General features: G+C 40.3%; 1 protein-coding gene across 1 annotated transcript in view; it reads left to right on the top strand.

The window, feature by feature from the left end:
• Positions 1 to 18,529, top strand: part of LOC126464541 (extracellular matrix organizing protein FRAS1-like) — a 471,206-nt gene that overhangs the window by 393,183 nt on the left and 59,494 nt on the right. Inside the window, exons 15-16 of the mRNA XM_050096241.1 lie at positions 5,178 to 5,408; positions 5,673 to 5,906. Coding sequence (XP_049952198.1) covers positions 5,178 to 5,408; positions 5,673 to 5,906 — 465 coding nt within the window. The remainder of the gene's footprint in view (positions 1 to 5,177; positions 5,409 to 5,672; positions 5,907 to 18,529) is intronic.

The following is an 18,529-nucleotide window of genomic DNA, read 5'->3' as shown; positions in this document are numbered from 1 at the left end:
AGTGGACTTATTGCATCTTTTAAGTGTCCTGCCAATGAAACGCAACCTTTGGCTTGCCTTCCCCACAATATTATCTATGTGGTCTTTCCAACTGAAGTTGTTCGTAATTTTTACACCCAGGTACTTAGTTGAATTGACAGCCTTGAGAATTGTACTATTTATCGAGTAATTGAATGCCAACAGATTTCTTTTGGAACTCATGTGGATAACCTCACACTTTTTGTTATTTAGCGTCAACTGCCACCTGCCACACCATACAGAAATCTTTTCTAAATCGCTTTGCAACTGATACTGGTCTTTGGATGACCTTACTAGGCGGTAAATTACAGCATCATCTGTGAGCAACCTAAGAGAACTGCTCAGATTGTCATCCAGGTCATTTATATAGATCAGGAACAGCAGAGGTCCCAGGACGCTTCCCTGTGGAACACATGATATCACTTCAATTTTACTCGATGATTTGCCGTCTATTACTACGAACTGCGACCTTCCTGACAGGAAATCACGAATCCAGTCACACAACTGAGACGATACCCCATAGGCCCACAGCTTGATTAGAAGTTGCTTGTGAGGAATGGTGTCAAAAGCTTTCCGGAAATCTAGAAATACGGAATCAACTTGAGATCCCCTGTCGATAGCGGCCATTACTTCATGCGAATAAAGAGCTAGCTGCATTGCACAAGAACGATGTTTTCTGAAACCATGCTGATTACGTATCAATAGATCATTCCCTTCGAGGTGATTCACAATGTTTGCATACAGTATATGCTCCAAAACCCTACTGCTAACCGATGTCAATGATATAGGTCTGTAGTTCGATGGATTACTCCTACTACCCTTGTTAAACACTGGTGCAACCTGCACAATTTTCCAATTTGTAGGTACAGATCTATTGGTGAGTTATTGTATCAGCATAATCTGAAAGGAACCTAATCAATATACAAACTGGACCTGAAGACTTGTCCGTATCAAGCGATTTGAGTTGCTTCGCAACCCCTAAGGTATCTACTTCTAAGAAACTCATGCTAGCAGCTGTTCATGTTTCAAATTCTGGAATATTCCATTCATCTTCCCTGGTGAAGGAATATCGGAAAACTGCGTTCAATAACTCCGCTTTAGCGGCACAGTCATCGGTAACAGTACCATTGGCACTGCGCAGTGAAGGAATTGAATGCATCTTGCCGCTTGTGTACTTTACATACAACCAGAATTTCTTTGGATTTTCTACCAAATTTCGAGACAATATTTCGTCGTGGAACCTATTAAAGGCATCTTGCATTGAAGTCCATGCCAAATTTCACGCGTCTGTAAGTTTTAGCCAATCTTCGGGATTTCGCATTCTTCTGAACTTTGCATGCTTTTTCCGTTGCCTCTGCAATGGCGTTCGGACCTGTTTTGTGTACCATGGGGAATCAGTTCCATCTCTTACCAATTTATGAGGTATGAATCTCTCAATTGCTGTTGCTACTATATCTTTGAATTTGAGCCACATCTCATCTACACTTGCATAGTCAGTTCAGAAGGAATGGAGATTGTCTCTTAGGAAGGCATCTAGTGAGACTTTATCCGCTATTTTAAATAAAATTATTTTGCATTTGTTTCTAGTGGATTTGGAAGAAACGGTATTGAGCCTTGCTACAACGACCTTGTGATCACTAATCCCTGTATCAGTCATGATGCTCTCTATTAGCTCTGGATTGTTTGTGGCTAAGAGGTCAAGTGTGTTTTTGCAACCATTTACAATTCACGTGGTTTCATGGACTAACTGCTCGAAATAATTTTCAGAGAAAGCATTTAGGACAATCTCGGAACTTTCTGTCTACCACCGGTTTTGAACAAGTATTTTTGCCAACATATTGAGGGAAGGTTGAAGTCCCCACCAACTATAACAGTATGAGTGGGGGATTTATTTGTTACGAGACTCAAATTTTCTCTGAACTGTTCAGCAACTATATCATCGGAGTCTGGGGGTCAGTAGAAGGAGCCAATTATTAACATAGTTCGGCTGTTAAGTATAACCTTCACCCATATCAATTCGCACGGAGTATCTACTTCGACTTCACTACAAGATAAACCACTACTGACAGACACAAACACTCCACCACCAATTCTGCCTAATCTATCTTTCCTGAACACCATCTGAGACTTCGTAAAAATTTCTGCAGAACTTATTTCAGGCTTTAGCCAGCTTTCTGTACCTATAATGATTTCAGCTTCTGTGCTTTCTATTAGCGCTTGAAGCTCAGGGACTTTCCCAGCACAACTAAAACAATTTACAACTACAATTCTGACTGTTCCTTGATCCAAGCACGTCCTGTATTTGCCATGCACCCTTTGAGATTGCAGCCCACCGCATACTTTCCCGAGGCCTTCTAACCTAAAAAACTGCCCAGTCCATGCCACACAGCCTCCGCTACCCATGTAGCCACCAGCTGAGTGTAGTGAACTCCTGACCTATTCAGCGGAAACCGAATCCCCACCACCCTACGGCGCAAGTCAAGGAATCTGCAGAAAACACGGTCGCAAAACCATCTGAGCCTCTGATTCAGACCCTCCACCTGGCTCTGCACCAAAGGTCCGCAGTCGGTTCTGTCAACGATGCTGCAGATGGTAAGCTCTGCCTTCCATCTCGTAAGCAAGACCAGCAGCCTTCACCAAATCAGATAGCTGCTGGAATCCAGACAGAATTTCCTCAGATCCAAAGCGACACACGTCATTAGTGATGACATGTGCCACCACCTTCAGGTGGCTGCACCCTGTGCTCTTAATGGCATCCAGAAGGACCCTTTCCACATCAGAAATGATTCAACCTGGAATGCACACGGAGTGCACACTGGATTTCTTCCCCTCCTTAGCCACCATATCCCTAAGGGGCCCCATTATGCGCCTAACATTGGAGCTCCCAACTACCAATAAGCCCACCCTCTGCAATTGCCCGGACCTTGAAGGCTGAGAATCATCCTCTGAAACATGGCAGGCAGCTGCATCTGGCTCAGCCAGAGACAGTACCTGAAACCTGTTTGTCAGACACACAGGGGAGGCTTTCTGATCAGCCTCTGGGGACGTCTTTCGCTGTCTGCCATGCCTTGGAATGACCTCCCGATCAACCACAGGTGAGGGCTCAGTCCCACTGCGGGCAGCAACCGGGGCAACCACAGCAGGCTGTGCTGACTTCGGTGGTGCAGCTTGAGGCTGTTGCCAATGGGCACCACAGCAGCAGATCAATCTGGGGACAGACGGGATGAGGTTGACTTCCCGTGATACCCAAGTCTGGCTCCCCACAGTGGTGCCCATTGGCAACAGCCTCAAGCTGCATGACTGAAGTCAGTGCCGCCTGCAGCTGTGAGTGAAGGGATGCCAACTCAGCCCTCATCCGAACACAGCAATCACAGTTCCTGTCCATTCTAATCGATGTTGAACAACGTTTACTGAAACACGAGTCCATGCCTAGATAATGCAAGGGAAACATGCAAAGAATGTATGAACTAACCTGTACAAATGCCTAATGACTGTGCTACAATCTGCCTGAATTTATGATTACAGTAACTAAAACTCGAAATTACACCTCCTATACGAAACTATGTAACAAATAAGTGAGCTAGGAGTATACGACTTGCTGCTGGCAGCTGCTTATCCGACAGCGGCAGGGAGCACACTGGCTGTGACCAACCAACACTGGCCATTCAAAACAAAAACAGAAGACAAATGACTATGTGAATTTACACTATTCAGGTACTAAAATGCGATGCTACAACTCTCATACTATAATACACTTGAAATGTATGAATTAAACAATGCAAGTACACAAAAACACGCAAAGAAATTAAGAATTAAACTATGTAACAAATAAGTGAGCTAGGAGTATACGACTTGCTGCTGGCAGCTGCTTATCCAACGGCGGCAGGGAGCACACTGGCTGTGACCAACCGACACCGGCTGTTCGAAACAAAAACAGAAGACAAACGACTACGCGAATTTACACTATTCAGGTACTAAAACCTGATGCTACAACTCTCAAATACTATAATATGCCCGAAATTTATGACTTAAACAATGCAAGTACCCAAAAACACGCAAAGAAATTAAGAAACTAAGTGTAATACGAAGCTCCCATATGCTGCAATTAAAACCTCTGAATACCGTGAAATGAAATAAAAGAGGGATTGGATGTTTTTCAAGAAACTTCCCTCTGTGTGTTGCTTAATGGAGTCCACATAACATCAACAGTGGTTGTTGGATGACCACAAAGAATAACTGGCAACCAGCTGCATCCCAGATATGGTCAATGTGTGATACACCAGACAAGTTTGCATGTTGTAGAATCAGTTGTATCCATCATTCTTGAAGGAAAGCTTGCACATTTCTCATCATATTGGCTAGGCTTAACAGTAGCACATTAAGTAGCAAATTTTTATGGGTGTTAAAATCAATTCTCACTCACTCTCAGTTCATTCTTAATATTAATGAGATGTCTGTCAGTTTGACCCTGTGTTTCGAAGTGATACCACAACACACACTGTTTTTCACCATGGAGGCAAGACTCTAGTTATGTAGGAGGCATCTAGAAAGTCACAGGCCTTGGAAAGAGCTTGTATAATGTTAAGAGGGCAATTGAGTCTGTGTAGTTTTGATGATACTCCATATCTAATATCAGGAAGGGTTTATATAGGAGTATTCCTTTAACATGTAATCAATAATACAATCTCTGAAAACTGGCCCTAGATACATCACACGTCACACTTTCAAAACATCTTTTATGACATAATCATGCAGGATCTTGTGGAAATGGAGTAATGGCAGAATGAAAATACTTTACTGCAAAAACATTAAACAGTACTACTAAAAAAGGCTAAAAAATTCATCACATTCAGTAACACAAAGAAAACCTCACAAAACTTCATCAGAGATGAAATAGCCAAACAAAACAAGGACTAGCATTGAAATTTCATTATTTTTGGGAGACCAGAAATATTAAAAATTATTATCCACTGTATATATTCTCATTTTGTGCATAACTAAAAAAAACTATTAAACCTGAAATGAATTTAGAGTTTATTTATTAATGCATTTTTTGAGCTGAAGCATGTTTGCTGAAGATAAATTACTTGCTTTATATCATTGATTCAATGTTATTTTAAAATTTCTGATACACAACAAATTTATTTCATTATACACAGCTGAAGAGAGTGGCTGCCGATTCAGATGGCCGGTTGCTGCTGGATTTTACAACAACTACTCACTTTCATGGCTGGTTTGTGACATCTCACAGAGGAGCCCCTCATGTGAGGTCCACTGTTTACCCTCCACATGGACTACTTACCAACATGTCACTGCATCTCATATGGTCACAGGCAACATGGAACAGTCCAGTGCAGTCTTGGAGGGCAACTAGTGATTACAGTCTCCAGGTAAAATACAAAGACTGGGTACTAGAATGATATAGTCATTTCAATTTTTTTTAATTTTTATGTATAGTTGTATAGTTTTTCTCAGATATGAGCTTCTTATTGGTCATCTACAGCTCTTACTGTTCTGCATCATTGACCATTTAATTAAGAAATATTTTACTAATGAACATTTTGTGTTTACTGCTTTGATTGCTCTCTCCCTTTATATATAGTAAACATTCGAGTAGAATTTATTTTTCAAGCAACCCTTATGCACACTGACAGGATTACTCTGGAAACTACACAGCCAGTCTTGTGGCATGTGTTGCTGCTCCTGGGCTTCAGTACACACCAAATGCTGCCAGTGACTGCATACCTCAAGTACCACCTGTAAGGTTGTCTATTCCTGTAAATTTTCAGCATAGTGCTAAACCAGCAGCACTGTCATATGGACTTGAGACACATTTTGTCATCAGCAATAACCTTGACAGTTTACTAGGACCACCAGAAAATCTTCAGGTATGTTTAATCGAGCAAAGCAAATAAGTAACATTCTATGTCTGTTCTCATAGCTTCAATAATTCAGTTTAAGATTTTTCTCTTTTTTAATACAAAGGAATAGTCAGTACTGCATTATGTGCACCACAAGAACATTTGTTTAGTAAGCAGTTAATTTTTCTTGATGTAAATTGATTTTAATGAAAATAATGAGCATTTGAAAAGTATGAAGTAGATAGATAAAAAATGTATCCACCAAGTGGCAGCAGGGGAAAATGCATGAAGATGTGTGAACAATGAGCAGCCAGAGTCAATAGCTCCACCTTCTGCCAGAAGGGCTGAAGGGAAAGGCACATGGATGAAGTAAAAGGATTGCCAACAATCAGCTTGTCCTCATCACATCCAGGAAATTTCCCCAGATTCAGAGTTCTGGAAAAGTTTTCTATAACTCTTCCCCTTTCTTAAACCTCAAAGATCTTTTGTTTGATCTGTCTTCCTCTTTGTTCATCCCTTCTTCCAGAAGAAAGTGTCACTGGCTATGAAAGCTCATGCATTTCCACATCTTTTATGTATTTCCTCCTGCTGCCTGTTGGTGAGCAGATATTTTTAATCTAGCTTTATAATATTTTAAAAGGAATTTTTGTCATTTTGTGGCAGAAAAGTTACATATTTAAGCAAGAAAAGAACCAAAAGTTTGCGTCTCTTTCTAGTAGTTAATAGAAACCAAGTGTAATCTGTTGCAACTCAAGAAGAAAGGGATGAAAAGACTGAAAATTATTAATTCTTGGTGGTTGGTGGGTTTGATGTATTTAAGATTCATATGTAGCAATCAGAGTAGTGGGGACTGACATCCATAAAAGATGAAGTTAATCAACGAGCTAAAGAGGGCCAGGAAAATAGACAGTTATGAGAGTGTTGAGGAATGTGGATAGTGTTTTTGCCACAGGTCCAGATAATGAAGATATCATCAATGAGGCTAAGCTGAACAAGGTTTCAGGGTTTTGTGTGAGTAGAAAGTATTCCTCAATACCAAAACTATCAGCCATATCCCCACTCTGAGATACCATCCCTTCTTCATAATCCAGTCTTTCCAGCTGCGTAAGATACATATATAACAATGAGTGGTTCTTTACTAGTATGACAAAGCCTATGATGGGCATTATCCCTCCCCCCCCTCTCCCCTCCCACTCCCCCCAAAAAAACCTAGAGCACATTTTTTTTAAGAGCTAGTACTGTTTTCACTATTTATGTCATTTGTTATATCTAAATGCTGGATTTCACATTAAACATAAGACTTCTTTTGTGTCATGAGGAATATAATGTAAAATATATAGAATGCCTAGTCAGATGCAAGAGAGGATGTGGTGTCCTTAACAGCTAAATCCCATTCTCTGCCATAGCTTTAATGACCTTTCATCATGACCTGAAATGAGAAATCTGTTCTCCAAAATTCTTCCCACATTTTCCAAACTAATACTTTGTATAGACTGAAATTACAAAATGGCCTGGTTCATTCTTATGCCACTTTTACCACCAACCTCCTGCACATGAGTCATATCTATGAGAGACCCAGGTTCAAGAGCCATCATATGATCCTACCCAGTAAACTGGCTGTATGGTGCACTTGCTTGCAAGCAAGTCAAGTAAAACTGAAGGTGATAAAAGGTCCTACCCACGTCAGCTTCTGTGAATTACGGCATTTGTCTCTCATTTATTTAATGTCATCAGCACACTTTGGAGTAGAACTGTAGCCTCTTTATTTCAAAAGAGAGCTCACTGTGGATCAGTGAAGGCACAAACATTGTTTCTCCCAGAGCAGATCCAGTTGGATCTGTAACTTGGGCCCTAATGCTGTTATAGAGTTTTGACAGCTTCAAAATTCTCAATAATAATGACTGATAAGTTTGTAGTATGACAGACATGGTGAATTCAGAGTATTTAAAAATGCTACAGAGTAACATACTCATGTGTCTGAATTAATCACAGCAGTTCTTTTACCTGGAATTATTTCAGGAAAATATTATTGATGGCAGGCACATGGTCATTTTTTGCGAGTAAGAATGGTTCTATTATACAACCATTTCAGAGACTTGTCCTGAATTTAGGCAATGAATGGATAAATCAAGAATAAATTTTTCACTCTGCAGCCGAATGTGTAATGATATGAAACTACCTGGCAGCTCTAAAGTTTGTGCCAGATGAGACTCAAACTTGGGTCATTTGGCTTTTGCAAGCTAATGCTCTGCTGGCCGATCTACCCAAGCATGACTCACAGCCAATCCTCACAACTTTACTTCCACCAGTAATTCATCCCTTACCTTCCAAACATTGCAGAAGTTGTCCTACGAGACTTGCAGGACTCCTGGAAGAAAGGATACTGCAGAAACATGGATTAGCCACAGCCTATGGGATGCTTCCATAATGAGTTTGTCACTTTGCAGTGATGTGTGTGCTGATACAAAACTTACTGCAGATTAAAACAATGTTCCAGACCATGACTCAAAGTCAGGGTCTTTGCCTTCCATGGGCAAATGCTCTACCAATTGAGCTACCCAAGCATGACTCACAACCCATCCTCACAGCTTTACTTCTGCCACTACCTCTACTCCTACATTCTAAACATTATGGGAAAAAAACAGTACAAGGAGACTTCTCTTTTTGTATCATTTGTTAATCACAACACAGTTCAGTACAATTTTCATTAATTTAAGTTACAGAAAACACTCAACAGTCTTTAAACAATAAGTTCTTGTGTTTCATGGGTATCAGTATGTGGAGTGGCATGAGGCAACACCAAGAATGCATCCTGCATATGTCTTACTCAAGGGCTTTCTAACTGTGAACTGCCATTTTGGGTGACATCTGACTACTTAAACATCGACGTAAGAATAAACTATTATTTTGTAAGCTACATTATATTTGGAATATTGGCTATATCAAAGTTTTTGGATGAACTACCAGAACTACTGCGATTTTGGCTTATAAAAAAAGTTGTTGGTCAGAAATTCAGAAAACACACTGACAATATTATTCTTACATGATGTGGCTCTCCTTGTTTACATGTACCACCATATTGTAAATTAGGATAAATTACTTGAAGTTATTAATTATTTAGTTAATTAATTAATTCTGAATGTCATTTTGTACAAAAAAATTAAGGTAACAAAAACATTTTGTCAAAGTTCAGAATCTAAAAATGGTTATGACAAAAACTGAAATGGATAATGGGTCTACTTATGAACTTGATGCTAATTATCTCTTCAATTAATTAGTTTCTGATAATCCAAAGTATTTTACAGGAAATGGCACTGCCACAATTTCTGTTAGAGTGGGTCACCTTCCTTGATTGTATCCAAAGGGTTTTGTACTTTGTGAATTGCAGTACTAACGTCAATTAACTGTATTTTCTCATTGGGAGTGCCCAATAAAAGTTAATTGTGTCAAAGTAAACAGAACAAACGCTTTATAATCTGACAATAAATTCAAGTGAAATCAAGTCTAAACAAGAACATGAGATTTTTATCTGAGTGTTACATGCCAATAGATAAATGTATTGAAAGTAATAATATGAATTAGCGAAAACAAAAAATAATGATTATTTATGGGAGTACAAAAAAACATAGCAAATGGGAAGAATTCACCTGCTATCTTGTGAGCAGATGTCAGACGTTAGAGAAATTTCCTCACTGGGTGTTAGGTTTCTAGTCTACCAAAAACAATTGCAATCAGTTCTGACAATTTGTGTTGTGCATATATGTGCATATACTGGGTGCCCCACTTAAGTTGCCAGGCACGTTTTCTCTGGCGTTTTGACAGACTTTTTTTTTCTTGCGATGTGTAACTGGAGTCTGCCTAAACAAATACTGCTCACCACAGCTTCTATGCAATGCCCATTGTCTACAGAAAGAATTGGTTTTAGCCATTACAAGTAGAATGTTTTTTAAATTGGAATTTTACATGTCCATTTGATAAAATGATTCCAGATTACTCTAGTCTGGAATTCATTAATCTTTCATTAACAGGTACATGACAATACAAAGTCCACCCCTGGTAGATGAGTGGTCAGCACGACGGAATGTCATACCTAACAGCCTGGGTTCAATTCCTGGCTGGGTCAGAGATTTTCTCTGCTCCGGGACTGGGTGTTGTGTTGTCTTTATCATCATCATTTCATCCCCATCAACACGCAAGTCGCTGAAGTGGCGTCAACTCAAAAGACTTGCACCAGGTGAACAGTCTACCCGCCGGGAGGCCCTAGCCACACAGCATTTTATTTACAATACAAAGAATAATTAATAAACCAATGGCAACAGCGACACATCGGCCCATGTTGACTGCTACCACCATGCAGCAGTTCTGCCCAGTTGCTGCTGGAGTATTGGTTGTTCTTCATGTTTTAGTGTCCCTGTTAATAAATATTGATAAAATGAATATTGCAGTAGACTAATTTGGGACCACTCTATCAAATGGATGTGTAAAATTCCACTTTAAAAAACATTTTGTTTGTAACAGGAAACAAGCCAATACTTTCTGTCAACACTGGGCATTATATGAAGGAATGATGTGCAGTGTTTGTTTGGGTTGACTCCAGCTACACATTGCCATATTAAATTGCAAATCTGTGCCAAAACAGCAGAGAAAACAAGCCTGATGACTTTTAGAAGGGACACCCTATATTCTGAAAGCTAGGAATAACTTTCTTTACTCATAACAATTTAACTTCTGTAGATGAGTGTACTCATCATCCTCTGCCACTCCCCAAGTGCTGAGGACATGTTTAAACACGGCCCCTGCGTTCCCTTGAATTGCTATTGACATGTTTATGCCCTGATCAACCGACCTCTCTCTGCTGCAGATGAGTTACTTCCATACCTCAATGAATACAAAAGTTTTGAGTATTTATCATACAACTAATGTGCCTCTTTGCAATGCAATCATGCCCTGAAGTTGAAAATTTCCGCTAAGTCACATTACATAAACATAAGCGTAGTGAAAGTATGTGTTGTCTTAGAATAAAATGACAATCTGTGTGTATAATCAATCTCTACAAATCAATTAAACAAACTCTGTTTTAAACTATTTCTAATAATTAAGACTCCTATAAGTAAGTAGAAATTGAAACTGTGCTGGACTCAAACTGGGACCTCTGTCTTTTGTTGGCAACATTTTATCAGTTTAATTGCCTAAGTCTATTTCACAGCATGAATTAAAACTTTAGCTTATCCTTATTTTGGAGTCAGTGCTGGAGTTTTGGTCAGAGAGCTTGGTTAATGGAGTGTTGCCCGTTAAAGAGAAGTATGAATCCTGGGATAGTCACAATGCTTCAGTATCTCACTTGAAAGACTAGAAAAATTATCTGTCAGAACTGAACAATCTCTGGAGTTGCTGAATGGGACATCAGCCAGTATTACTAATGGATATGATAATTATGTTCTTGTTATTTTTGTACTACTGATGGATGATGATAATTTTGTTCTTCTTATTGGTGTTGGTGACAGTGATGGTGATAACAACTGAAGTTTCATTATAGCATGCATGACACTGAAGAGTGAAAGTTTGTTTGTTAAATCAGAAGTTGTTTCAAGTGATGTTGTAATGTGGTCATCAGGTTTTATAATTTAGATAATTTTCTAATAATGAATGTTGATCACATGCAAATTGGATACCCAACATTTTGTTACAACTAACAGAATGGAAACACATGTTGTACAAGTACCGTGCTTGGGTGTGAAAGCAGGACCATAAGAAAGGCTGGGAACAGTGTAGAATATACACCTTTGAGTTGTAGTGCTGGAAGAAACTCCATAGAGTTACATGGACTGCAAAGAGAACAAATATGTCAGTATTACAGCAAATAAAGCTTGATTGCTCCTTGAAGGTTTCATACTGAAACAAAAACTGAGCTCCTTTGGGCAATCTTGAGAAGACATGATTTGCTGGAAAAGTTTTTAATGCTGGGGAAGACTGAAGAGACAAGAAGATGACAGAAAAGGATGAGATGGATTTATGACATCACAAATGTAACAGATTCTAAACTGAAAAGTCTGCAGAAGAAAGCAGAAGAAAGTGCACAATGAAAGAAATTGGTGTGCTTTAGTTCATGAGGTCATGGAGAGTGGAATCAACTACAAGAGTAGAGAAAGGAAGAGAGAGAGAAACAGAGAGAGAGATCTAATAAATGACCATGGTGACCTTCAGATTCATATCTGGCACATTAAATGAAAACAGTGACTCTCTAAAATAAATTTTAGTTCCAATAGTGGTAATTTAGCAATGATCACAAGATTTTCTATTCAAAATTTTATCTACCTTTTTTGTAAAGTTCATATGGAATATTTTCATTACATTAAACAGCTAAATCCTCACAATAATTAAATAATCACAAATCTTTCAGTTAAATCCACTTCAACTGGCTTCACTCAAAAGTATGACCACTCTTAGCTACCTTTATTGAAGGAACATTATTTTTAATTGTATAATCTTGTCACCAGTTCTTCTGTAATGTGGCTTTTTATTATACTCGAATATGCAGCAATATATTTCTTATCTTAATATGCATTGCATACTCTCTTTTTCTGTAAAATTATAGAGGAAAATGGGAGGAGTCAACTACTTAAAAGAACAATCTGAATGAATGGTGCATTTTGATAATTTATTCATTTGTAGACAAAACAAAATTCAAAGATACAGCTGGATTTACAATATGTTACTTAGTCTCTGTGCAGTTCAGTGCAGTTCCAGTGTTCACAATGACACCTGTAAGACACTATGACACATAACTCTCTCATAGTACAATTAATGTAATTGTATATCTAAAAACAAAGATGATGTGACTTACCAAATGAAAGCGCTGGCGTGTCGATAGACACACAAACAAACACAAACATACACACAAAATTCAAGCTTTCGCAGCCAACGGCTGCTTCGTTAGGACAGAGGGAAATGTCTGCTTGTGTCTGTGTATGTGCGGATGGATATGTGTGTGTGTGTGTGAGTGTATACCTGTCCTTTTTTCCCCCTAAGGTAAGTCTTTCCACTCCCAGGATTGGAATGACTCCTTACCCTTTCCCTTAAAACCCACATCCTTTTGTCTTTCCCTCTCCTTCCCTCTTTCCTGACGAAGCAACCGTTGGTTGCAAAAGCTTGAATTTTGTGTGTATGTTTGTGTTTGTTTGTGTGTCTATCGACATGCCAGCGCTTTCATTTGGTAAGCCACACCATCTTTGTTTTGAGATATATTTTTCCCATGTGGAATGTTTCCCTCTGTTATATTCAATTAATGTAAGTGGATAGATAAAGGATCAACTCACCAAGCAGCAGCAGAACAAACACATAAAATAAGGTTATAACTAGGCAATCTTTTGAAGCGATTGGCTCCTTCCTCAGGCAGAGGAGTTGAAAGGGAAGGAAGTGGGGTGAAGGAAAAGGACTGGAGAGGTCTGGAAAAAGGGGTAGATTTTGGGAAAGTCATCCAGAACTGCAAGTCAGGAGAGACTTACCAGACAGGATGAAAAGGAAAGACTGATTATTGGGGATTGCACCAGATGAAATTTGAAAATCTGAGAGCTTGAAGTTGGAAAACAGGGTAATATGCAAGACAGAGATTACTGCTTAAATGTCATACATGAGTTAAGAAGAATGGAAAGCTAAGTTCATTTTATGTAACAGAGGTGGAAGGGGGCAGCATAAAATAGACAGTTAAGAAAATGAAAAATGTAGAAACCTAAAATGGAGTGAAGAGAGCAGTAGTTACTGTGAAGAAATGCTGAGACAGAAGAAATTTACATAAATTAAGGCCTGATGGATGGCGAGAACAAGGGACATGTTGTAGTGCTTGTTCACACCTGAGGAGTTCTGAGAAACTGGTGTCTGGGGGAAGAATCTAGATGGTGCTTGTGCTGAAACAGGCATCAAGGTCATGCTTGTCATGTTGTAGAGCATGCTCTGCAACAGGATATTTCATGTTGCCATCTGCATGTTGCCTCTGCCTATGCCCATTCATCCTAACTGATAATTTGGTGGTAGTCATGCTGGTGTCCCACTTTCAGCACTAAACCTGCTTTTGATCATGTTGATTTGGTGAAGGACATACTTTTCTTCACACATAATGTCAACTGGAAATATCATTTTGCAACCCAATCCCAAAACCTGTCCAGCAGTAAAGCTGACACTGAACTCCGCCTTGAACAATTCTGACCACGATCCCAATTTGATCCACCACAACTACCTCAAAATCATCTCTTACAAGCCTTCAAAGAATTTCTCACATCCAGCATTGCTTCACAGCCCTTCCTCATGTCCCTACAACATGACCCTAACCTGTCCTCTGCAGAAATCCCAGCTCTATGTTCCCTAAAAGCTGATGACTCCACCATTATCCTGCCATCAGACAAAGAATCTACCACTGTGGTGTTTGACCAAAAGGAGTATGAACCTTCCTGGCAGATTAAAACTGTGTGCCTGACCGAGACTCGAACTCGGGACCTTTGCCTTTCGCGGGCAAGTGCTCTACCATCTGAGCTACCGAAGCACGACTCACGCCCGGTACTCACAGCTTTACTTCTGCCAGTATCTCGTCTCCTACCTTCCAAACTTTACAGAAGCTCTCCTGCGAGCCTTGCAGGAAGTTTCATATCAGCACACACTCCGCTGCAGAGTGAAAATCTCATTCTCAAAAGGAGTATGTTTGTGAAGGTCTATGCCAGCTGTCTGACACCTCTACATACAGCATCTGCCATCAAGATTCCATTCCTGTGATTGAACTGACCTGCAGTCCCTCCTTAAAACCTTAGGCCCCTCAAAAGGACTAACACCTCAGTCCATAGAACTTCTAACCCCACCCAAACCCCACACCCCCACCTTTGTTTTACCTTCTTCCTAAGATCCGAAAACCTAATCATCCTGGCCATCCTGTAGTTGCTGGCTCAAAGCACCCACTCGGCGTATATCTGCCTTATTGATCAGCACCTGCAACCCATAGTACAAAGTCTTCCCTCCTATATCAAAGATACCAATCATTTCCTATATCATATGAAATTCATGCCCCTCTCCCTCTCCCACCATGCACCTTGCTTGTCACCATTGATGCCACCACCTCACACATACATCATATGTCTGCTGCTGAACATTTCCTCAGTCAGCACCCCCCTGATTCCAAACCTACGATATCCTTCCTACTCACCTTAATCAACTTTATAATTACAAACAGCTACTTCACCTTTCAGGGGTATATGTACAAACAGATCAGGGGTTTAGCCATGGGAACCAAGATGGCTCCTTCCTATGCCAACCTTTTCATGGGTCACTGGGAGAGGGTTCCAGGGATCTGTAAGTCTTCAGCCCCTGGTTTGGTTTAGATACATTGATGACATCTTTACCATATGAACCCATGGTGAGGCTGACCAGTTAAAATTCCTGGAATCTCTGAATACTTTTTCCCAATTAAATTTCACAAGGTCCTATTCTGAATCCCATGCCACTTTCCTTGATGTTGATCTCATCCTCACCGAAGGCCAGCTACAAATATTACTACTACTGTCCAGATTAAATCTGCTAATAAACAACAGTACTTACATTTTGACAGTTGCCATCCTTTCCATGCCCAACGTTCTCTCCCCTACAGCACTGGCATTCAAGGCAAATGTATTTGCTTGGATGCAGATCTTTACAGCAATACACGACCATTCTCACCTCAGCCTTCACGGGACATAATTACCCCACCAGCCTAATCCAAAAGCAAATTTCCTGGGCCATCACATCTAATCCTGGTACTACTGATCCCTCCAAAAACAACTTTGGAGCACACCACTGGTCACTCAGTATTATCCTGGTCTGGAATGTATAACATTACATAGGCATTACTACCACGAAATTATCAGTTAGGATGAATGGGCATAGGCAGTGGGTGTGTACTGGCAACATGAAATACCCTATTGAAGAGCATGCTCTACAACATGACAATGATGACCTCAGTGCCTGTTTCACCCCACGTGCCATCTGAATTCTTCCCCGACACCAGTTTCTCAGAACTCTGGAGGTGGGAAGTAGTGCTACAACATGTCCTTGGTTCTCACCACCCATCAGGCCATAATTTAGATAAATTCCTTCTGTCTCAGCATTTCTTCACAGTAACTACTGCTCTCTTCACTCCATTTTACTTTTCTACATTTTTCATTTTCATAACTGTCTATTTTTTGCTGCCCGCCTCCCACCTCTATCACGTAGAATGAACTTAGCTTTTCATTCTTACTAACTCATGCACTATGTTTAAGCAGTAATTTCTGTCTTGCATATTACCCTGTCTTCCATCTTTAAGCTCTCAGGTTTTGAAATCTCATCTGGTGCAGTCCCCAACAATCAGTCTTTCCTTCTCATTCCATCTGATAAGTCTCCCCTGATCTGCAGTTGTGTTACTGGTGATGAATCTGGTATGGTTTCTGCGTGTGCAGTCTTTAAGTGCAGTTTCATTAGGTTTAGTCATTATGAACACTGTGCCACCAGCCCTGACTGAACAGTGTACTTCATCATTGACCACTTTGTTGGCTTCCATGCTATTCCAACAACTTTCCCTCCAAATGACAATTTAACTGAAGATTGGGAAGCTTGCAAAAAAAGACAGCATTTTTTGGCTTTTGGTGTGACAGACTGTGCAAAGCCTTCTTCCTCTCATGGATTCCACCTAAAATGTGTCAGTTACTGTGTCGGCTTGCCCCTTTACAAAAATCCTGAGCTCTTACTTCTGACCACATGTGCAGTTTATGTCCAACTAACATCACGAATAATTGCACATTATAGAGGCATGAGTTGAATTCTACCAATGCTGTAAAAAACGAATCCGGTCATATAGAGTTTAGACAGCCTAATTTCAAGGCCTTAGTCATAAGAATCAGTTGATTACTGATGCCCATAATGATTCTTATTTAGACTCTATGGTGTGCAACACAAATATCTGTTTAGCTCCAGACAAGGAAGTGAGTCAGAAGGCTTTACTCTATGAAAATCCTCTGTCAGCAGAAGTTTTGCAAGCAGCAGAATCTTTTGAAGTTTCTTAGGCAGCAGTTGATCAAACTGGGGTGATATGGCAGTAGTGTCACAGGATGTTCCCACTAGGACGACAGATAGCTTGCACAAGGAAGTGGCAGTGGCAGTGGTAAACATGCATTCCCAGTGCCGAGCAGACCAAGGTCAGCCCAAGCAGTCATTATCACCACAGTGCCAGCGCCAACATTCTCTGTTTCCATCTTGTCCTTCCTGTTCTGTATAGCATGAACATTCAGTGTGCCCTAAGCACAGGGCTATTTGTAGGGCTTGACAGAAGAAAGGCTAGATCGTCTCCATGTGTCCATTCACTGAAGGTTGTTCAGGATACAGACAGGGATGTAAACTGTGTGACTCCAATGCTTGTGACTTCTCCCAAGTTGTTTACTGATTTAAGTGTTTTTCGCCAAGTGCTGTGGCTACAAATTGACATAGGTGCTGCAGCGACGTTATTGAACTCTCAAACCTATGTGAGTTTAAGCTCACAGAACACCAGTTACACACAAGCCGGTCAGTTATAACTAACAGAACATTGCATTGTTGAGACAACTTATAGCTTCTGCCTCTTTCTATTATGTTTTTGGTGGCTGCTGATGCAGGTGTTGAGAACTTGTTCAAGATGGACGCATTTCAGTCCTTTGGATTTTCTATCACCAGTGCAGTTCACCTTGTGTCCAGTCAGGTAATATATTCTCAATTGGAAACACTGTGTGAGGAATCTTTGAAGTAGTTTTCCAAAGATATAGGGCGTGTTGCAAATTTTTCTACTGATATTTCTTTGAAGTTCATGGCTTGGCTCATTTCTGTCTTACACATCCTATTCCTGTCACCCACAAAGATCAAGTGAAAGCAGAATTGGACAGACTTCAAAGCTGAAGTGAAAACAGAGTTGGACAGACTTCCAGCCTTAGGAGTGGTGCAACCTGTTATGGTTAGTGAATGGTCATCTCCGCTAGTTGTATTTCATAAGCCATCAGGGAAACTTGCCCTCTGTGGGTGGGTACATATCCTCTCCCATAGCAGGAGGAGCCATTGGCAAAAATGTCAAGTGACCACTACTTTCCTAAAATCAATTTGTCTACAGCATATCTGCAACAGTCCATGTAGATAAAAACTCTCAGCAAGTTCCAGTTCTGAATACTCCTTTCAGTCTCTAATAATATTTGCACTTTCCTTTTGGTGTGGCTAGTGGCCCTGCAATTTTCCAACGATTTTTAGAGCAACTGAATATGCCTGTCCTGGGTTACATTAATCACGTGGGTGATATTGTTGACATGGGCTCTTCCACGGTCAGTCACTTGAAAAATTTGTGCACTTTGTTTTCTGTCTTACAATCTGCAGGCTTATGGTGAGACATCACAGAAGCTCAGTTTTTTCAACCTACTTTTGTTTATTGGGGTTCAAGGTCTTGCGGGATGAGGTTCACCCTCTGCCAGACCACATCTTTTCTGTTATGTCTATGCCTCACCCTTCATCCATGAAGAAGCTTCAGGCCCACCTAGAGAAGATAGCCTACTACCATAAATTCCTGACAGGGGAAACAATGTTGGCCCACCAACTGCATAACTTGTTATGCAAGATTGTATCTTTTCACTGGAGCCCAGACT

Source organism: Schistocerca serialis, chromosome 1 (genome assembly GCF_023864345.2).
Source record: "Schistocerca serialis cubense isolate TAMUIC-IGC-003099 chromosome 1, iqSchSeri2.2, whole genome shotgun sequence".
In the NCBI taxonomy this organism is placed as follows: Eukaryota; Metazoa; Arthropoda; class Insecta; order Orthoptera; family Acrididae; genus Schistocerca; species Schistocerca serialis.
The sequence above is the reverse complement of the archived record's forward strand: the minus strand, read 5'-3'. Positions and strand labels throughout refer to the sequence as shown.